General features: G+C 38.4%; 1 protein-coding gene across 2 annotated transcripts in view; it reads left to right on the top strand.

Moving 5' to 3' along the window:
* The window catches only part of Aig1 (androgen induced 1), a 234,759-nt gene extending 225,591 nt beyond the window's left edge, over nucleotides 1-9,168 (top strand). The window contains exons 6-7 of one of the 2 annotated variants that reach the window (XM_076858181.2): nucleotides 2,819-2,982; nucleotides 8,505-9,168. In XM_076858181.2, coding sequence (XP_076714296.1) covers nucleotides 2,819-2,982; nucleotides 8,505-8,542 — 202 coding nt within the window. In that variant the 3' untranslated portion in view covers nucleotides 8,543-9,168. Of the gene's footprint in view, nucleotides 1-2,818; nucleotides 2,983-3,617; nucleotides 4,114-8,504 lie in introns of those variants that run through there. The other variant, XM_076858182.2, reaches the window with a different exon arrangement.
* Nucleotides 9,169-23,522: the final 14,354 nt, after the last annotated feature.

Below are 23,522 nucleotides of genomic sequence, written 5' to 3'. Positions count from 1 at the left end.
TTTCCTGCCCCAGGCTACTACTAGAAAAATATAGTGGCCATCAATCTGGGAAGAGAAAGATGCAGAATAGGCACATTTGTCATTGAGTGATGGGGACAGGGGAAAGGGTGTGTGCGGAATCAGATGCAGGGAAGTTGATGGCATGGAAATGTTCAGTTGGAAATGCTGCTAACAGCACGTCTAAACATCCCAGGGCAGTTGTGCAGTGGGGTGTGGAATACTGGGGTTCAGGAAAGAGATCTAGGCTGGAGGTGAGAATTTAGGAGTTGTCTAAGGGTAGATAGGATGTGGCATCGTGGTTATATCTGTTTGGTATTATAGGATGATTCCATACAAATCAAAAAAAGTACATTGCCATCCAATAGGGTCTGAAGAGTAGACCTCATCCTGACATCAGAGATGATCCCAAAACCTGCAAATGGAAAGCTCATTCTACAAAAGTGAGTTGAATATCAGGAACAAGTATAAAAAGTACCATTAGCAATTATAATTTGAATTGCTCCCAGTTTGCCTAATTAAGGAAACAGTTTTACTGTGAGTCAGATTATACTGTCATAAGTAGATTTGCAAAGAAATCAATTATAGTTTTATGGTATTAAATTTGGGGAATATTGCATATTATCTCTGTGGAAATTAATAAGCCACTTGATGGGTACACATTAGTTAAGACAAGATTAGGAAGATAAAACTGCCTCTGATTTATGAACAAACAGAATGTGATGTATCAGAAGCCCACAGGTTAGCTCTGACAATTTAATTTCTACTGAGTCTCATAAATGCTTTAGCTTTAAAATTTATTATTTATGTATTTATTTGTGTATGTGTTTATTTTTGATAGCAAGGCCTCATTTTTTATTTAAAAAAAATAAAACAACTCTGATTTTGCACATGATTCAAGCCATGGATGAACCCAGTGACTGCTTCTTCTTCCAAAGGCACAATTTCTCCACCTTTCCAAGGAGCCCTTTCATACATTCCCCCTAATCTTTATCCCATGAAATGTTTTATTGTAGTAAAATATACATCACACAATATTTATCATTTTGACCACTTGTAGATGTACAGTTGTCATTAAATACATTTGTAATGTTACATAATAATCACCACTATCTATACCCAGAATTTTTTCATCATCTCCAATGCAAATTTCCTATTCTCCACTCCCCTCAGTCCCTGGTAACCTGCATTATAGTTTCTGTCTCTGAATTTGCCTATTTTAGATGTGTCATATAAGTGGAAACTACAACATTTGTCCCATATCTGGCTTAATCCATTTAGCTTGTTTTCAGTGTTCATCCATGTTGCAACATGTATCAAAATTTCATTCCTCTTTATGGCTAATTAATATTCCATTGACAGTATATCCGACATCATGTTTATTCATTCATCTGTTGATGGACAGTTGGATTATTTCATCCTTCTGGCTGATAGAACATTGATGTACAAATATTTTAGAGTTTCTGCTTTCTATTATTTTGCTGCATACCTAGGAGTGGAATTGCTGAGCCATGAAGTTCTGATACTACAGATATAGTGTATATCTTTTTATGTGCATGTGTTTATATATATATACACATGCATGATTTTAGCTGTGTATGTATATGCTTTCTACATTTAAAAAGTAAGAGTGTTTTACTAACACCCCAAAATGAATTTTGACTTCCATGGGGGTTGGGGGTTATCTTCATGGATAATACAAGCTCTGAGACCCCAGGTTTTTCTTCAATGAATTTATGTGTAGGTAATGAATATGTAAGTACACTTCTTAAAAAGTGAAATCATGGAAAATGAGATGACCCCAGAACACATTAGTTTAAAAAGTAATTTTATTCCTAGTATACTATAGTTATTCATATTTTATTTGGTCTTCAAAATTGACAACATTCAATAGAATAATGAACTCCAAAATATTTTTGAAAAACAGCTATGAACATCATGTCAGGACCAAGCCAGTGGCTCAGTTACTCTAACAAACTTTTGAAAGCAGCCGCAGTTGATGATGTTGCTGTTCCCACTGAGCCAAAAATATCTCCAGACACAAATAGAATGATTACAAGTACATATGTAAAATGGGGTGGTGGGGGGGAACGGTGAAATGAACGTAGGATGAGAAGATCAGAGGAGCAGGAAGCCTGGTGTTTGCTAGGCTCCGGGATGGTCCTGCTAGCATGCCCGGCTGGCAGTCATGTCTGGTTGGAAGGTGGTCTGGCAGGATGCCTGTGCATCTCCACCTAGATCTGGTTACAGCGTGGCTGCCTAATGCTACATTGTTTCGTTATGTAAAGACGAGATTAAAAAGATTGTATAACAGTTTCAAATACCTGACCAAAAGCTGTAAGTGTCCTTCAAAGACAAGGAGAGGCTGAGGAGCTGCCAGAGTGAAGACTAAGGAGACACGCCTTTAAATGTAAGGAGGGACCCCGGAGTGGATCCTGGTACAGAAAAAGGGCATTGATGGAAACAATGGGGAATTTCAGATAAAGCCGTAGTTTCATTAATACTGCTGTACCAAGGTTGACTTCCTAGATGTAGTGATGGTCCCAGGGTTATACAGGATGCCAACAGGCTAAGAGTGGGACAGATGGGAATTCTCTGCCTCATATTAGCACCTCTTTCTGAGAGTCTAAAATTATTTCAAAATAAAAGGTAAAAATCACCAACCACCAGGTTTCTGGTCACTCCCAAGGATCGGAAGCCACACTTGGGACTGGCAGCTGCTGAAGAAGGGTTAGATGGGGGTGTGTGTACTTGTAACCTAGCAGCTCTGACATCTGCCATGAGAGTGACTGCCTCTGTCTCCTTTCCGACTCCTTGGCAGGGTGTGCTGGGTGCATCATGTCACTGGCATGTGGGTGTACCCCTTCCTGGAACACATTGGCCCCGGAGCCAGGATCATCTTCTTTGGGTCGACGACCATCTTGATGAACTTTCTGTACCTGCTGGGAGAAGTTCTGAACAACTACATCTGGGATACACAGAGAAGTAAGTATTTGGGGGTAGGGGGGCGGGGGGGAGGGGGGCATAAAACAGGAGAAGTGCTGCCCACGACAGCTGATGCAGAGACTGAGGGAAAATTCCACAGCGGCCTCTCCTTTAACCCTCACGCTGGATCTCTTCTGAAATTCTCATTTTTATAATTACAGTATCAATTTAGGAACTGTTGGAGGTTTTACCTGATAGGTTGACTACTCACTCAGTCTTATTAGCTAGTAAAACCTCCAAATCCATAAAATTTTATAGGGAAAAACATAGTATCAACAGGAAAAAAAATTAGAGACATTTGCTCTGGTTATCCAAATGCTGTCTTAGCCAAAAGGACCCCAAATTTAATAGATAAGATACGAAATGTAGCCAAGAGGTCTTGTTAAATCACCTGGTTGTCCACTTTCTAAGTCATCTTTTATGTGGGTGCAATAATCTCAGAGGAGTCTCACCACCACGTAGTTAGAACTCTTAAGCACCTCAGAATGCCTCTGGCCAAATGACTCTCCAGTGGCTGTCCTCTTTAAGGTACAAAGATGGCAAAGAGGTACAGGCTTGTGAAAGGTAATACTGCATTGTTGCAAAAGCTCTCTTAACCCATGATGTGATTTCTGTTTTGTTTCCATTTATGGCAGAGCCTCCATCTGGGCAAGACGTGTAATCTTGTCCAAGCTGTGCAAAACCTGTCCAAATTGTATGTAATATAACATAAACATTGGAAGATGGAAAAAGTGACACATGTGTAGTGATTTGAATCCTGCATGAAAATACCATCCAAAGGCAAGATGGTGTGGGAATTCTAGAAAGCTCTGGACATCTCCAACAATCACAGCATTCTAGAGGTCACCAGTAACTGGATTCTGCTCCACAAACATTGAGCACCCTACTCCAAGTCAGATACTATGCCAGGAACTCCATCTAATACACAAATAAAGCACAGTGATTGCAGTTACTGATTCAGGCATTTTTTGTGTGAATCTTCTAAGATTGTATGTGTCAAGGTGTTAGCCAATGCTAAATGGCCCAGAGGAATTGAGGGTTTACTTTCTCAGCTTTTCGGTTTGATGAGTAGTCTACTGAAAAGATTTCAAAATTTTATATTCAGTTCAGGACACAGTTGGGGAATCAGAAGTTATCTTTTAATAATGTTCCCTCGGTTTGATAGGAATAATAATCTTTCTCTATTAGTTAATTTAAATAATTTATAGAGGCATTTAGTTAACTGAAAATATTTTGAAAACAAAATTAAGCTTTTTTTTCCAGATTCTTGGAAGAAAAACTGTATTCAGATTTAATAGTCCAAGATAGGAAATATTTATGACTGTATCCCCTTGATTTGTCTGACAGTCATTTGGCCATTTTTCTAATACTTTTATGAGGAGATGGCCTAAAAACCAGGAGTGATAAATATCCATTCCAGATCACAATAATATTGCTTTTAACAACTTTGAATGAGGAGTTTAAAATGAATAGTGAAACTAAGACTTTTTCAAATGGTCTGTTCACTTTAATTGTCCTATTCTCTTAAGGCACTTGAGTGAAGGCTAACTTTTTATAACTCATCTCAGGTTTGAAATTAATTTTGTCTACATCTCTCTAGTTGATTCCCTTGAGGCTGATGTTTTGTGTCAGGTAGGTATCTTCCCATTTACAATAGGGGATCACAATACTGATCACCTGCCCCTAAATTGTATCCACCAAGAAGTTTCATTAGGCCTACATAGTGGGGTTTTGAGTTTGGAACCAACATTTAAAACTTGGGAGACCTCACATAAAGGCCAGACTTCAAATTCCTATCAAATATTTTAAGATCTAGGAATACCAAGCCCACTGTTCCCTCTATCAACCAAGAATTAATTAGAATTGACTCTCTGCTTTAGATGGCTCTCTAATTTTCCCTAATTCTCATCTGGCACTTTACTTAGTTTCCTGGCTCATTAGTAGTTGATTTTTGAAACTGCTGATTGAACACGGAGTGTGTGTGTGTGTGTGTGTGTGTGTGTGTGTGTGTGTGTGTTGAATTCAGTGGCGTACAGTGTATCATCATTACCACACACCAGTTACTAGAGAATCCCCCAAGAAGAAGGTACACTGCACATGAGCCCCCTTCCCTTGTTCCATAATGGTTTTTGTGACTTGAGTTCCTTTTGTCAACTATAACTTCAAGATAAAATCACATGATTTCATTATTGTGTAAGCTTATTGCTGAAAAAGAGATCAGGAATCATCTAAACCAACATTTTCCTTTTACCAAAGTCAGCTGAGGCTCAGAAATCTTAAAGCCTCCAGAGGGTCATACCAAAATAGAGGGACCTACCAAAATAATTGGTGGCAGAGCCAATACCTTCTAGCCAAGGTTCAGTCCAGCGCTATTGCTAGTGAAGCATCAGCACGTCGTCATGTTTAGAAATCCAGACATATGAGAACTCAAGAGACTTCATCAGAACCACAGACCTTGCCTATATAATTGCAAAACAGGCTAAGCTGATAGGAAATATAAATTTTTAAAAGCCCTTAAAATAGGCTAAGTTAAAAATCAAGCATTTGCTCTTTATATAATAAAGTAACTCAAGATGGTTTCATGGAAGTTTAGTTTACTAAGACTGTGGGAACAGAGTTCCACAAGCTGGGTGGCTTAATGACAGAAATTCATTAGCTCACACATCTAGGGACTGGAAGTCCAAAATCCAAGGTATTGGCATAATTGGTTCCTCCGTGAGGGAAGTATCTGTTCCTGATGTCTCCTTGGCTTACAGTTACCCATCTTCCTTTACTTATGTTCTCCCTGTATGTGAGATAGCTCCCCAACTTCCCCTTTTTCTGAGGACATAAGTCATATTTGATGAGGGCCCACCCTGATGACTTTCATTTAATTTTGTGAAGACCCTATACAAAAAAGGTCACATTCTGAGACTCCAGCGGTCCAGAATTCAACATGAGAATTTTGGAGGGCCATAATTCAGCCTATAATGCTCCCTGCCTCATAAAACTCATGACCTTCACACATGCAAAATACATTCCCCTCATCCCAGTGGCCCCCAAAGTCCTTCCAACATCAACTCTTAAATCCAAAATCTCATCTTAATATAGTATCAATCAGGCATGGATGAGACTTGAAGTATGAGTCATCCTGGAGCAAAATTATTCTCCAGTTGCATGGAAACCTATGAAACCAAATAAGAAATTACCTGCTTCTAAGACACAATGGTGGGAGAGAAATGGCAGGGGAAAGAAGGCCCCTAGTGGTTCCCAAGAAAGTCTGAAAGCCAGCAAGGAAAATCCGTCAGATTTGAAAGCTTGAGAATAATCCTCTTTGATTGGATGCTCTGTCTTCAGGGTTCACAGGGAAGGGGGTGTGGCCCTGCCTTCAGGCCTAGCAGTAGCTCCACCCCTTCAGCCCTGGGCTACAGCCCCACCCTCTGGAACCAGGAGGCAGTGCCTGAGCCATCTTGACCAAAGATTTGTCTCCTTCATTTCTTTGTGCTTGTCCAAGGTGGCAGTGTCTCTGCTGGTAGAAAATTCCCTGCCCCCCCCCAAAAAAAAAAAAAATTGGCCTCTGTGCGATTGGCCAAACTATCAGAAAAGAGAGTTAGGACTTTCACACACGAGTTGGGAAGGAGAGCCTGAGAGTGCAGAACCCCCCTGGCCTTTCTTCTCCAGGTCATTTCTTGCCTGGGCCCAGCAGGCTGGCAGTGTCAAAGTACTGCCCCCTGGTGGAGCCCCTGTTCCAGCCTGAGGACACACCTAAATACCTCCCTCAAGGACAGTCTTGTCCTGGTGTCCTGCATCTGCAGCCACCATCAGCTTTGTGACAGGGTTCTTTCTGCTTTGTGTGGAAACTGTACGCCTGGTTCTTCTAAACAGTTATTACAACTGTCTAATTTTTCACCTCAATCTCACAGCTGCCGAACCAAAATAGGTGGGGAGCCATTTTCCTTCTCTAGATCAGAGAATGTTCCCTGTTCCCCACTCTCGCTTCTGAAGATTCCACCATGATGCCTCCTTGGCCCATTAGCAGAAGGGGTTTGGAGGAAAAAGACATTAGGAAGCAAGTTCATATTAGTCTCCAGTACCTTCTCCATGGACAGAGAATGTGGGCCAGAAGTTGGAACTCAAATCTTGTCTGCAGTTTGAACAGAATCGGTTATTTCCGGCCTTTGCCTTAGCTACCAACAGCGAAGCCCTATTCCTCCTCCCTCTCAATGTCCTTGTTCTTCAAAATGAGGTTTCTCATAATCTGAGAAGTAATTTAGAAACAGTGTTGTAGTTCCTTAGTAGTGAGAACCAAACACAAAGACTGTTGAGGACACCCACTATCTCCTCCTGACCCCACCAAACATAGACTAGGAGCTGGGAGTGGGAGTTGGTGGGGAGCCATTATGGGCTATATGACCCTATGGGGCTTTATGATTTATTATATTGTGGAGGCCCATGTTTTGTTCTACTGCTTTCCTGCAGGTCCGGTCTTCTGAGGCCTTCTTTATATGCATTTTTTCTTAATTTATTCAGTGACGATTGAGTACCTCCTATGAGACAGACACTGCATGTTGGATGCTAGAGATACAATCGGGAGCAAAACAGTCAAGGACCCTGCTTTCAGAGAGCTAGCAATTTATAAAAGAATACTAATAAAACCTGGAAAACAGTATTTTGAATTCTTTCATTCCATCCTTGCTATTGAAAACAACATGCAAAAAGTCTCTGAGAATTTGGTAACATGAGAAAAAAATGTTTAACTAGAAGCAAAAGAAAAAAGTTAATTATAATTTGTAAGAATGACTCAAACATATTTATCCCCAGGAAAATGAAAGGTTGCTGGCTATTCACCAAAGACAACAGGCAGATCTTACTAGTCTAGTACACACAAATTCTGCAGGAGGAAAAGAAGAAAAGTGTAGGTCTATCAGCAGCAGGTTGAATAGAAGGAAGACTTGACTGGGGTGTAACCTAGTAATGGGCACTTGCCTTGCATGCATGACACTCTGGGTTCCACCCCTAGCATTGCAAAAATGTCTTTTAAAAAGTACACACAGGTATGGAAATAAATAGTTCTTGTGACTAATAAGGTCCCTATGAGCTTTTTAAAATATAAAAATAAATATATATTTTTTAAAGTCTTAACTCTTGGAAATCCAGAGTCCTTGCCTTAGGAAGAAACAGGACTAGAATAAAAATAAATGAAGTCCATTTGAAATACATCAGCTGCACGGCTTCTGTTGGTCAGATTGGGGTTTCCACACAAACTCAATGGATCAAGAATCAATGTGTGGTCCTCACCCACAGAAGAGAGAGAGCTGACTATGTCCCAGAGGTGTTGTGTCCTGATTCAGGGAAAGGTTGTGGAAAGAAGTGACTGAGGATGTTTCTGGGAAAAGTTGTACATGGCTTTCCTTTTCCGTTAAGAGAAAAAGGGGGAGCAGTCTTTAGGAGGGTGGGGAGATGAGAGTTTTGTGAGCAGTTTTGACATATCTGATCCTAGTTTAATCTGATGCCCAAATAAAGAACTTTGTTTGTATTTCTAGGTATGGAAGAAGAGAAAGAGAAGCCTAAACTGGAATAAGATCCAGGTCTAAACAGAAAAGCAGGATTGAATCACCACTGAGCTTTGTCACCTCCAGCATCTGCAATGTAGAACAGAACCTCACAAGAGGCAATGTCATCAGCCCCCACCTCCCTGCCCCAGAGGGAGGACACTTTTTATATACAAATATGCATACAAATAGAATACAGTGCTTTCCAAAATACTTCACCCTGGCTGTGTTTTAAAGAATTCTTTCCAAATTCATTTTTTGATAATAACGTCTTTTTTCCTTTTCTAGCTTTAAAACTAAAATTGATCATTGGATTTTTCCTTTTTGCAATTATAACTCCATTTAATCAAGGAGGAATAAAATTCTATTGTGTTTCTTGTTGAGAAATATTTCAAGTCAAAGGGGGGTATGTGGAGCAAGGCATGAGTGTATTTAGTCCCAAAGGAGCTGGAATAACACACCTAGGCCATCATGGGGGCCTGAGGGGAAGCAAGACAGATGGTTCCAATTGCAATTAAGTCACAGTCACCTCATCCGGGCAATGTTAGTAATAATTACATCAAATTAGTCAAAACCCTGAGTGTACTCAATCTCCTGATTTAATCTTGTGAAACTCCCTTGATGCAAACTTTAATAAAGACCAAGCAACCCCAAATCTGATGTTCACGTGGTATTTCTCAAGATCCTAACAACACTGGCATCTCCTTTCTTATTCTGCATTATCACCTGTTGAAAGTGGGTTTACTATACCTAGTTTTATCCTATACTTTTTCTGACTTAGAAAAAGATGTAGATTTTGGCAATTCCAAAAAGAAAAACTTTCTCAGCACTAGTTATAAAACCTTGAGACATAATTACTTTTTTGCCTATGTTTATTTATTTTTAATTAGTGCATTATAATTATACATAATAGTGGGATTCATTGCTACATATTCATATGTGCACATAATTTGGTCAGTTTTATTCCTTAGTACTGCCACACCTCCCTCTCCCTGCCCCCAGTCCCTTTCTCTACTGATGACCATGATTAATTTTCAAGTAGAAAATGGAATGCTATATAAATTATAAAGTAATACCTAACACAAATATAGGTGCTGGTTGTCCACACTAAGTTGGATCAGCAAATGATATAAAATAATTTACTAGAAAAATTATTATTTAAAGCTGGGCATGGTGGTACACACCTGTAATCCTAGTGGCTTGGAAGGCTGAGACAGGAGGATCCCAAGTTTGAAGCCTCCCTTAGCAACTAAGTGAGGCTGTAAGCAACCTAGTGAGACCCTGTCTCAAACTAAAGCATAAAAAAGGGCTGGGTGTGTGGTTCAGTAGTTAAGCGTCCTTGGGTTCAATCCCTGCTATCACAAAAAATAATTATTATGTAATTGATGATAATATAATTTTTAAAATGCTTGAAATATGTCTCCCCATCTTTTTATCTTCCCATCACACACACTCACCCATGCCTACACCTGTACCAATACCCTCACATGCACATAAACATACATTCTCTTCCTCTATTTATTTTTTCTTAATTACAACTCCTTCCTAACTAAGGCTGAGTATTCCCATTGGCAACTGCCAAGGGCCCAGTACCCACCTGCAGAGGAGAGAAGGTTCTAGGATGCTCCTGATAATTTACTGAAGATAATTCAAAGTAGATATACTTTAAAATAGTAAATGTGTTTGTACTTCACAGTACATACATCCAATTTTTAACATACTACTTATTAAAACTTCTAGCCTGAAGAAGGAAAGTTGAGTCAATAATGTAGAAAAGTAACATATCATAAAATATTACAAAAGAACTCTAACTAAACATGTCAATATCAATAAACATAAAAGAGTATTCATATATTAAAAGAAAAAGATATTTTAGACTACATCTCAAAGGCAAATCCAACTCTATTCTATATATTGCAAAACAGACACAAAGTCATTCCGAAAGATTGAAAAAATAGCCAAAGTACACCTGAAAATGGTAAACTAAAACAAACAGAGATTTAATGTGCAGTTCAAACCCAAGTACCTCATGGTGAGGCATTCCATGCCCCCCACTTTTTAAATTTTGTTTTTATTTTTCTTTTTTTATTTGTTTTTAGCTACACATGACAGTAAAGTGAATTCTGACATATCATACATACCTGGAGTATAACTTCCCCTTCTTGTGGTGGTACATGATGTGGATTTTCACTAGTGTATTCATATATGAACATGGGAAAGTTATGTCTGGTTCATTCCACTGTCTTTCCTATCCCCACCTCACCTCTTTCCCTTCATTCCCCTCTATCTCATCCAATGAACTTCTATTCTTCCCTCCCCCTCCCTTATTGTGAGTGAGCATCTGCATATCAGAGAGAACACTGGGCCTTTGGTTTTCTGGGATTGGTTCATTTCACTTAGCATTCCTTGGCCCTTTTCTGAAAGCACAGTTGATAGAATCAGACTATCTGGAAGAATCATCATACTGACTTCCTAACTCTCAGAGTTGGAATGAGGAAGTAGGAAAGGTCAAGCAGAAATCTGCCAAAAACAGAAAAGCAATGCCACATTTTGATAGTGCCACTATCAAAGACTTACAGAGCTGGTGATTGCCATCACAACCACACTCAACTCACCTGTTTGACCCGTAGTAATGTGTTGATTTGCATGGTTCTGAAGTTCCTATTGTTGAAGCCCTAACCCCTAGTACCTCAGAATGTGACTATTTGGAGATAAGGCCTTTAAAGAAGTGATTACGTTAAAATGAGGCCATTAGGGTAGGCCCCAATCCAAAATGCTGGTGTCTTCATAAGAAGGGAATATTTGGATGCACAAAGATACCCCAGGGATGCTCAGAGAAAAGGCCATGTGAGAACCAAATGCAAGCCAAAGAAAGAGGCCTCAGAAGACACTGAAACCTGCTGACAGCTTGTTCTTGGACTTCCAGCCTCAGAACTCTGTGGAAATAGATCTGTTGGTTACGCCCCAGGATGTGGTTATTATGGCAGTCCTAGTAAACTAACACTGCTGTGCATAACAAACTAATGGCTTTTGGAGGATGGTAATGAGTTATTATAAACTTACTTAGGTGGTGACTCCACTTACAGGAACTCTTCCAGATGAAAGGTCCTTTTTTGTAGTGATAACTCAATTCAAGCCCTGGTATGAAGCTATGAAAATGCTCTACCATGCAAGGACAGCAGTATGCCTTCTGGCGGTGTATCAGTGACCTTGGTTGTCTAATCATTGCATGGGGCATCAAGCCTCTATTACTCTGATTAAATTATACTCCTTGCAGGATGCAACACATACCCTAGAGACCCTTCCAAAATAAACATGCAGAAGCCATCCACCTTCATGAAGTTTCCGGGGCTCCCGTAATCCATGTGAGCATGACACTACATGCCTCTAAAGTGAAATCCAAGATTTTCATGCATGCAAGATCATGGGGTCTTATTGGATTTTGAAGGAAATATGTATCACATTGACTATGTGGTTCCAAACCCTTGACCACAGAGAAAAATAAAGTAGAGCTTTACAAATTAAAATGAAAAGGTAAAAGTATCACACTTTTGTAATGATATGATTTTAAACAAACACTTACACAAAACCTGTTCTGATTATTTCTTACCACTGACACACCATGACAAAACTTAATGGCTGAAAACATTTACTTTGCCAAAGAATTGGCCACATGAGCAGGATTTAGTAGCATGAGCTTGTTAATGGGGCATTGTATCTGCCAAGGTGACTTGAAGGCTGAAGCTAGAGCCATCTAAGGGCTTATTCATGTGCATGTCCAGTGATTGTTGCTGGCTCTTAACTGAGACCTCAGCTTAGGCTGTCCCTGGAACAGCTACAGGTGTCCTTTCCATGTGGGGGCTGGCTTCATCCTATACAGTTGACTGTCATTTTTATGTTGGCTTTGATGTAATATAGTGGCTGGGTCCAAGCAAATCCAGGTAAAAATTATGTTTCTTAATATGACTTGGCTTCAGAAGTCTCAGAGTGCTTCTGCATTTATGACAGACTCGAGGGGAGGAAACATAGACTCCCCGTGTCTTGATGGAGAAGTATCAATGTTACATTGTAAAAAGAATATATGGATTTAGGATATATTGGTGTCTAGATTTGGAAACTCACCCAAAAAAAGTAAAGTGAAAAATGACTTAAGAATTAAGATAGTATGGCAATAGAATATAAAATTAACATATACAAATTGGTAGTCGTCCTACATACAAGATGTAATGGAAAATCATGGAAGAAAAGTTCCCATATGCAATAGAAACAACCTTACAAAGAAAATTATGTAAAATTATGTAAGATATGATTTTAACAAGTAGCAACACATGTCCTGTTCTTAGAAAGCCTAAAGTTTATAAATTCAGTATAAACTGAAAGTACCCATCATTTTATTTATTTATTTGTTTGTTTGTTCGTTTGTTTCTAAAACTAGGTAAGTTAATCCTGAAACATCATGTAAAAATCAACAAGTGTCAGGAAAATTCTGGGGGGAAAATAGTAGCAATAAAGGATCAGAAAACTAACCCAACCAAATATTAAAATAAAAGCTTCTCTAAATAAAGCAGTGGGAACTATGAAACAAAATGGAAAGATCAATAACAAAAATAAGTACATATGGAATTTTGGAATATAGATAAAAGTTGTACCTCAAATCAGTGAGGAACGATGGATTATTCAGTAAATATTATAAGGATAATCCAAAAGCCATCTAAATATGGGGAAAAAAATAGCTGGATTCAAACCTGTACCTTTTACTCTGACATATTTTGAAAGGAACAAAGATTTAAAATGTTAAAGAAACTATAGGAAAAGAAGATTTGGAATTTTCCAGTAGTAGAGAACCTTTCCAGTTAACTATGAACCATACTATAATACTCATAAAACAAAATTAATAGATTCAGTTACATCAAAATTCTTTTTAAAACTCCTACATTGAAAAAAAAATAGAGAAAAGACAAAATCCACAAACTGGAGGGAAAAATTACAACTCCTTTAACAAAGGATTTGTGTTCCTAATATATAAAGAAATCCTAGGGGAAAAAAGCAAACAGCAACCTAGTAGGAAAATAATTGCAAAGAACATGAAAATATTAGAGGAAAAAGGGAAGTATTGCTTAAACATATGAAAAGAATGCATCCTCAATCACAATAAGAAAACACAATAAAAGCCACTCTCAATATCATTTTTACCTATTGGATAGACAAACCCCCTAAAATTTGACAAAACACTATTTGTGAGGATAGGAGACTTTTATAATTGTTCATGAAAAGACAAATAGGTACAGTCCCCACAGAGAACAATTTGTCTGTATCTTTTTAAATTACAGATGCATGAATCATTTGACCTAGTCATTCTGTTTTTCAGAATTTATGCTAACAGGCTTATTTCCACACTTAACTTATTGATTGTACCAAAGTCTATAACAGAAGAAAAGGAAACAATTGAAATGTTTCCTTTCCTAATAGGAAACTGGTTTAAAACATAATGGTTCCTCTATGGGATAGAATACTATGGGGCTATAAAAAGAAGGAAGAGGGGTAGAGGACCTGATAACATCCTTTGTGCATCCATACGGGGAAATCTACCTAAAAATCTACCTTAAATTTTAAGAAGAAACATGTCAAAGAAAGGGCATAACATGCCACTCTTCATGCCAGAATGATGAGGAAGGAATAAAAGGATGGAGATTCACTTGCACATGGGTAAGGAAACTTTGGAAAGATACATAAATGTACGAAGTTATTCATGTGTGTGATAAAGGATGAAACAGGACTGATAGGAGACCCCATTGGTGGGATCTTATTTGACACCATCTTATTTTAAAAAATATTTTGAAAGGTGTTTGTATTCTTAAAAAGGGTAATAAATTAATTTAAATACAACTCTGAGGAAAGTATGTTACAGACAAAAAATTAAAATGCAATTTCTAGGGGCTGGGGTTGTGGCTCAGTGATAGAGCACTTGCCTAGCATGTGTGAGGCACTGGGTTCAATCCCCAACACCACATAAAAATAGACAAAATAAAATAAAGGTATTGTGTCCATCTACAACAAATACATACACACACACACACACTCACACACACAATTTCTACCTAGTCAGAAAATAATAACAAAATTCTCAAGAAGTAATCAAAGCTATATTTAGAAAAAATATTAGCCTTAGACTTTATTTTTAAACAAAATTTGTGTGACAAAAACAAGCCATGTCGTAAATATAAGAAATAGGAAACATTTTTTTAAAACTTTTAAAACTCCAAGTTTTACAAATAATTAAACATATTGTATAGTAAATATAATCTGTAATTTTAAAAGGTACAGACAAATTGTTCTCTGTGGGGATTGTACCTATTTTTCTTCTCATGAACAATATTAGGAACTAAGGAAATGAAAGTAAAAATTAAATAAAAAGCAGGAAAACACCAGAACTGACAAGTTGATTAACATATACAAGTATATCATGTGTACCAATATCAATAAAAGATACAAGCCATCAGCATGTTAATTGAAAGAGAGAGAAACACAAACACTTGACAATATAAACAGATATTAAGTAAATTTTTAATTATAAAAATGTTTATAGCACTTTAGGAACAAATTCTTAGAACCACGAAATGTGCAATTTTCAAGGGAAATGGACTTAAAAGGAATTGAATATAAGTGGAAGTGATTTTTTTTAATGTTCAATTTACCATCTTCAAACAAGTTGTTAAGTTCAGTGTTTTACGAACAAGTTCTTGAAAACGCTTGCGTATAATTCTAATATTATTTAAATTATTCTAAGATAACACAATGATGTAACACTTCACAAATTACTTTTCAAAGTGAATAAAACTCTCAAAACAGCCAACAGAACCCCCCCAAAAATGTTTTTCACTTGTTTTAACTAAAATACTAACAACAAAAATATTACAATATTTTTTATCGTGCTTAAAATGAGTTATATTTTGACCATCAGTGGAAAATTTTACATTTTAAAAAAGAAGCATTTATAAACAACTACAGAATTCTATTATTAATGGAAAAGAAAATTAATGTTTTGAGACAAGCAGGAAAGACGCAAAACCAACATCTAAGAGAAAAACATTTCTCCAGGCGACTCTCACAAAAGGAACCTAGTGGAGTGGAATTTTAAAGCAGTTCCAGGAAAAATTCCTCTGGGGCCCTGTGACTACCCCACTTCTTTCTCAAGCAAATAATGTTTCCTGATCCGAACACTAAACACCTACAGAACCTGACACCTGTGTGCTTTAAAGAAACTAATTCAGCTCACTGTGAGCCCTTTGGGATGCGCGCAGAACTGCGGTGCTGGAAATAGAGTATGCCCTTGGACTTGGGGGGGTTGCTGTGTTGTTTTCTCCTGGTGGGTTATTTTGGCTTTGGAAATCCCAGCAGCTGAGCCTTGGGCTACTTATTTCCTTAGGAAGGCAGCCCTGTCTCGCCAGCTGCTTGCAGCACTAGGACACGCCCACGCGGAGCAGGTGCTGCTAGGTACCCAGTGACCTGTGCAAGCAACTCCTTCTGCCCAGGAGCCCATCAGGATGACTCTGCCTACTGCTCTGTAATCACTGAGTGCAAAGGAAGAATAACCAGCCGCTCCTCCCTTTGGTTTAAACCACTTGCTTCCTTCCTCTGGGCAACTCTCTGGAAAATGTGCTTTTCTCTGTGCCTGCATATAAAGGAGAGAACCTGCTTCTACTTCCACTTCTAGAAAAAGAAAATTAATAATTAATTAACGAGAATTAATGGAAGAAGGTTTAAGAAGAAATTGCACCAAAAATGCAGAGTGACAAAAAGTTTCTCCAGTTATTTTCTATATATTACACACCCTTCCTAAAACCAACAGAGCACAATATTTCATTTATCATAAATAAAATACTAGGAGTAAAAATTAACACTATAATAAAATAATGATCTTTATGCCCCAATACTATATTTTCTCCATGGAGATTTTGTGAGCATGTGTATGTGTCTGTGTGGTACCGGGGATGTAATTGGGCCACAATTCCCAGTCCCTTTTATTTTTTATTTTGAGATAAGTTCTCACTAAGTTGCTTAGGGCCTCACTAAATTGCTGAAGCTGGCTTTGAACTTGTGATCCTCCTGCCTCAGCCTCCCCAGCTGCTTGGATTGCTAGAATTACAGGCATGCACCACTGCTGTATTAAAGACTTTAATAAAATGAAGTTAATTCTGGAAAACTCAATTTTTAAAAAGAATGCCAATTTTTTTTCTTCCCAATAAAGTCATAGGTCACTTAGTGTCGAGGACACATTCTGAGAAATGCATCCTGCAGCAATTTCATTATTATACAAGCATTCAAAGTGTATTACACAAACCTAGATGGTGTAGGTCAATCTATGGGCCAAAGGAAGCAGTAAAGAGAAGATATATAATACTATTACTGCAGGTATACCATGGCATTTTGTTTACAGGAAACTTTGTATACAAGTAGAACAAACGAGTGTACTCTAAAATAATAATTAAACATATTGTATAGTAAGTATATAGACTAGCAACAGTTACTATCATTAGTGTCAAGTGTTAGTATGGTACACAATTGTATGAGCTCTACTTCTACACAGCTGGCAGAGCATGGGTTTATTTACACCAGCATCATCACAAATACACATGGACTGTGCTGTGACAGTTATAATTTCATGAGGCCATAGAAATTTTTCCATCCACTACAGTCATATACGGATGGAGATATATATATATATATATATATATATATATATATATATATATATATAATCTTCCATTGATCAAAATGTCTACATAGCACATGAGTAGAACACGGTTTTGTTTTGTTTTTTTTCAACTTAACAGAATAAACCAGTAAGAACAACTGAAAAAAAAATCTTGAAAAAGGTAAATACTTAAAGCATACTTTGGTCTATTAAAACATATTATAAAAATGCAATAATTAAAGTGGTATGATATGGCTCAAGAGTAGAGAAAATTTAAAAAAAAAAAAATAGACAACAAGCCCAGAAACAGGCCTTAGTATACACAGAAATTTAGTTAACAATAAAAATGGCAATTTTTAATTTGTAAGGTTATAATAAATTATCCAATAAATTATGCCATGATAAATGAAAAACTATTCTCTATTTTTTTTATTTGTAGACAAACGTAATACCTTCATTTTATGTATTTTTATGTGGTACTGAGCATTGAGCCAAGTGCCTCACACATGCTAGGCAAGCACTGTACCACTGAGCCCCAGCCCCAGCCCCTGTAAAACTATTTGATGAAAAAGAAACAATTAAGAATTTCTTTTTTCCTTAAACTGCACACACACACAGGACTAAATAATTTAAAAATAAGAAAGAATAAAGTAATAAAGACTTAGAGAAATATAAGGAAGTACAGGTGGATATCTGCTCCCACAACAGAGGATGGTAAGTTTATGTTATATACTGATATATATTAGGAAATTGAGTCCAAGGGGTCTGGGAACTGACACACTATGAGATAATTGAGAGGAAGCAACCTGGGATGTGTTCAAGACAGTGACACCACTGTTTCCTTAAGAAGGAAGCCTGAAGGATGACCAGGCTGGTAGAATTCCATGATAATCTAGGCCTTGGATCTTTCTGTATGGAGTCAAGGGCTGGTTTCATTGAAATTATAGGGACAGAATGCAGATTGTATAGGAGGAAGGAGTCAGCAGTTTCTGAGGATGGTAAAGAAGTAGAGAGCAACTACTGAATCCTGTTTCAAGAAGAATTGTCACATCGCAAAGGTTAAGTGAGGAATATGAATCAAATGTGGATATCTTCACCTGGTAACTATTCTGGGCTAGGCTTAGGCGGGGAACACCTCTCCCAGTGTCACAGGAAAGGAGAAAGGGATGTGTGCCCTGGGAAGAGCTGATAGACATTTATTAACTGATCGATTGATTGGTCCCAGGGATTGAACTCCACAGAGCCACATCCCCAGCTCTAGTTGATATTTATTTAGAGACAGCATCACAGTGAGTTACTTAGCACCTCACTTTTTGTTGAGGCTGGCTTTGAACTCTAGATCCTACTGCCTCAGTCTCTTGAGCCACTGGAATTATAGGTTACGCCACTGCACCCAGCATGATAGAATTTTTAATGGGCTTGATGGCTACCATTTTGTCTCAAAGAATTGTCTCTAGAGTGAGAGGACAGACGAAGGACTGAAGTTTGTCACCTGCCCTGTAAACAGTGGCATGGGCTGTGGAAACACAGAAGGCTTTCCAGGCTACACCGAGGGTCCAGGAGAGATTGAAGACCGTGAATTTACTTGGTGATAACAAGGACTGATCCAGGTTTCCTTCCAAGAACTTCAACAGGCCAGGCAAGGTAAGGAAATTCTTTGGTTTAGAAGAGGAGAGTTGCCACACAAAGACAAGCAGGTGAGCAAGAGTATTGTCATGAGAGGATCATGGGATCCAGAGGGAACTTGGGGGGAAATGTAGGGACACAATAAAATGATTCAGAAGTTGGTGGTCTCCATGAAGTTGGAAAACAGATGTCTCAAGGAAATGAGGGCAATAGATAGATAGGAAGTCACTATCGGGAATTAACTGTTGGGATTTAACATTATAGAGATGTACACGATCATTCTGTTTCTTGCTTTTTCAGTAAATATGGTGTGGTAGTCCTGCCCACCCCACCCGGCCCCTGCAGAGCTCCACATGCTAATCCCTGTGAATCCAGTTCCCTTGAAGGCAAAGGGGATTTTGAAGTATGATGAAGTTAAGGATCTTAAGATGTGGGAGTGGCCCTGAATTACCAGTGGGCCCATTGTGATTACAGGCATCCTTAGTGGAGGACGCAGGAAGGTAAAGTGGGAGAAAGAAATGTGATCATGGCAACAGAATTCAGAGTGGCGTGAGGAAGGGGCACAAGCCGAAGAATGCAGAGAGCCAGGGAAATGGACTCTCAAAACTTCAAAAGGAACACTCCCATTGACACTCTGATTTCAAGACTTCTGACTCCATATGATAAATTTGTCTTCAGTCACTAAATTTGTGGTGATTTGTTCAATTGCAGCAATAGGAAACGAATACCTATGCTATCTTTAAGAGCTTTTCCATTTATGTAGGCTATTCTCTAATAATTGGCCAACGCCATTATCTCTCACTAAGCCAAACTGATGACCCAATGCTGCCAAGTCAGCCAGAATCATTCAAAATCATCTGAATTATTGAAATGGAAGCACCGAGGACCATTCAAGTTCCCACTGAAGCAACATTTAGGTGCTTTCATGCCTACTCATCAGCAAAGCAAAGAACATTTTTGAGACAGATGACCCTAATTTTGAATACAATTCAAAGAATCTTGGAGTAATGACAAATGTCTACGCTTGCTACGGGGAGATTTGCCAGAGAGGGAGGGAGGCCTCTTATCACCAAGCTTTATTGAAGACATATTTTTAAAGCCTTAGTCAAAACAATATAAGCAATAAAAATCCTCTCAAGGAAATTTTGCAAGTGTATAAAACCAAACATGATCGAAGATGTTTTAATGCTATGCCAGGTTTTACATACTTGCACAAGCATATTAAGTTCGATTACATAGTCTCCACATAGACAACATTGAAGAACACAACTAATTCATTTTTAAACATCCCTAGATATTCCTCAACTCTGCATCCTGAGCAGGCCGGAAATGTTATTTCTTCATCCCACTCAGGTTTAACATTTAATCCTGTGCCTTTTGAAATTCAAACTGTCGAAACCCACTTTCCCTTCCTCGTGCCTGGAAAAAAAAGGGGGAATGATCTAGGCTTATGTAGCAAATGACACCAGAGATGGTTATGTGCCTGCTGGGCCTCTCAGTCCAATGGTGAGGGGGGTGGAGTCAAGTGCTGGCAATGGTTTTCAGGTGGGGAGGAGACTGTTAGCTTCACAAGGGCTCTTCTCCCCTGTTATGGCAACAAGCAATCCACCCAGAAGTCTCTGCTTCAGGCAGACCCCAGCTACCTTCCATGACAGGTACTCACTCTGCTAAGCCAAGGGTGGGTACACGGGCTGCCCTGGGGCACTCTCCCTCCATCAGTGGCAGCACTAAGTGCTCCTCAGTCCAGCTTCATACAACCACATCCCTCTCCCACAGCTCTTCCTGGGAGCAGAGGAACTTGGGAAACAAAGATTTTAGAAGAAAGTGGAACAAATTGAGATTTCTTTGCCTCCTGTCTCTTTGGCTCCCCACTAAGGAAAGGGAAAGGAAAGGGCATTGTTAATGCTTAATGTTAACTCTGATTTCTACAAAGCCCACATCATCTTGTCCCTTCTTTTTATTGGCTTATTCTTTTTTTTTATTGGTTGTTCAAAACATTACAAAGCTCTTGACATATCATATTTCATACATTAGATTCAAGTGGGTTATGAACTCCCATTTTTACCCCAAATACAGATTGCAGAATCACATCGGTTACACATCCACATTTTCACATAATGCCATGTTAGTGACTGTTGTATTCTGCTACCTTTCCTATCCTCAACTATCCCCCCTCCCCTTCCCCTCCCATAGTCTCTCTCTATTCCATCAACTGTAAATCATTTCTCTCCTTGTTTATTTTCCCATTCCCCTCACAACCTCTTATATGTAATTTTGTATAAGGACTGTCCAGTGCAGCACACCTGCTTCTTATTCTAGCAACTCAGGAGGCTGAGACAGGAGGATGATAAGTTTGAGGCCAGATTGGGCAATTTAGCAAGATCTTGACTCAGATTTTAAAAGGGCTATGGATGTAGTTCATCAGTAAAGTGCCTTGAGTTCAATTTCTAGTACCAAGAATGAATGGAAATAAAGAGGAAGGAAGGGAAGGAAGGAGAGAGAGAGGGAGAAAGAGAGAAAGAGAAAAGAAAGGAAGAAAGAAAGAAGGAAGGAAGGAGGGAAAGAAGGAAAAGAAAGATGGATGAAGAGCCGGGGATGAAGAAACTGGTTCTGCCAAACCCCTTTGGCTAGTAAATTCACAGCACACGACTGGCACCAAGAAGGCATTTCTCTGAACTTAAAAGGTGAGACATTTGGCAAGTTTTATCTTGATCTATGGACTCCAGTTGACAGCTACCAGGAAGCACAAAGGTTCCTCATTCCCACTTCACTACTTTTTAATATTTATTTCATACGAGGGTCAGGATTAATTTTGCAATATTTGTATCACTTTTCCAAAGACAGATCTCCAGTTTAAAGTGCTGTGCCTCCAAGAAGTAAGTTTTCCATTTAAACTGGCTCAACCTGAGACCATAATCTTGGCACTTACAAATTATGATATAACTCTAATATATATATATATAACTTCAAGTTGTAATTTGGGAGTTCACTATATTAATTTTAGAAAAACAAATGAAACTCTGGGATAAAAACTTTTTTAGAGAACTAGAGGTTTATCACCATTTGTGAGAAAGCCTAGCAGATTGCAACATTTGTTCTCACTCAAACTAGAATATTGAGACAAAGTTCAAAATCTGTTGTGTCTGGGGGATTTCTGCTTCCTACTCTGAAGAAGTAATAGGCTCTGAAATTCTCTCTTGCGCTCTCTCTCTCTCTCTCTCTCTCTCTCTCTCTCTCTGTCTCTTACACATACACACATACCACATACACACACACACACACACACACACACACACACATACCTACAAATAACTGGAGAAAAAGTGGTAAAATACAGTAAAATAATAATCTTTAGATACTGCTCAACACAACTACTTAGGACTAAGATCCGTGAAGAAAATAAAATGAACTCTGTGGGCCCATTGTAAGCCCTAAATTTCTGACTAGAGACAACTTCCAGATCATAGCTCTGGAGGGGAATCTCCCAGCAAAACCTCAGGGTCTCACTGAGTTAAGGAAACCAGAGTTCAGGGAGACTTTAGGTGATTGGAATTTGTGGAACACAATACTGAATATGAGAAAGCTATGGAAAGAAAGAGCCCCAGAAATCCACATGGGGGTTCCATGATCTCTGGACAGTCTGCACAGACATAGGGCAAAAATCTACAATTTGGGGGAAAGTACAATTGCTGAGGCACTATAAGCTGAATAATCCAGGCACTCACATCAGACCATCCATGTTCTCACTAGCTAGAGTGAAGAGGCCTCATTGAACACACAGGGCATTCAGTAGGGACCTAAAGGGGCCACATGCTTGTAACAATTCTTGAGTAAAGATGATTCTAGACCCACTCTTAAAAAATCTTTAAAAGGAGCCTCAAAATTATTAAACTGATCCTTAGTAATTTTACTTCTTTCTAGAATAAAGTACACAGCCTTTAAAAAAGATGTACTCTCCAAAAAAAAAAAAAAAAAAAAAAAATCACATGCTCAAGTCATAAAATTTATTGCACCTAACATCCAATCAAATTTTCTACCCCTGCCTAGATGTAGGAAAATTTTTCTGACCTAATATAAAGGGTGGAGGTGTCAATCAATGGAAGGTGACCCAGAATTAATAAAGAAAGAAAATCAACACAGAAGGATTTTAAAACAACTACTATGAATGTACCCCATGTGTCAAGAAGGCAGAGGGGAAATTAATATGTCTCAGAGAAAAATGTAAGATATGAAAAATGCAAATGGAACTTTTAGATATGAAAAATGCAATGATGTATTAACAAAAAAGTAGAAATTACAAGGGGTGAAGGATCAGCAAATGTGAAGAGATGGTCATAGGAACTATCTATACTGAAGCAGAGAATAGAGAGTGAGAAAAAATTTTTGCAGACTTAGTGACATATGGAATAACATATACGCTGTTACAGAAAACATGGAAAATTGTATCAATGGAAAGAGATGTTTTGAGACGTTCTCATGCAAGTACCCTTGATCCCTTCCCCTTTATCTAGGCAGCTCTGGTTCCTGGCACAGCTGCTGAGAAAGCATGATTACAGAAGCAGAAACCAGCAGGTTACTGCTATTAAAAGAGATTAAAAAAAAAAAAACATCTTGGGATGGAGTTGCCACCTCAATGAAATTGGAGATCCATAAAAAGAGAAGAGAAAGGGGGAGACAGAAAATTTTGA

The sequence above is a fragment of the Callospermophilus lateralis genome, chromosome 6, assembly GCF_048772815.1.
Source record: "Callospermophilus lateralis isolate mCalLat2 chromosome 6, mCalLat2.hap1, whole genome shotgun sequence".
In the NCBI taxonomy this organism is placed as follows: domain Eukaryota; kingdom Metazoa; phylum Chordata; class Mammalia; order Rodentia; family Sciuridae; genus Callospermophilus; species Callospermophilus lateralis.
Note: the sequence above shows the minus strand (reverse complement) of the source record. Positions and strands in the feature narration are given on the sequence as shown.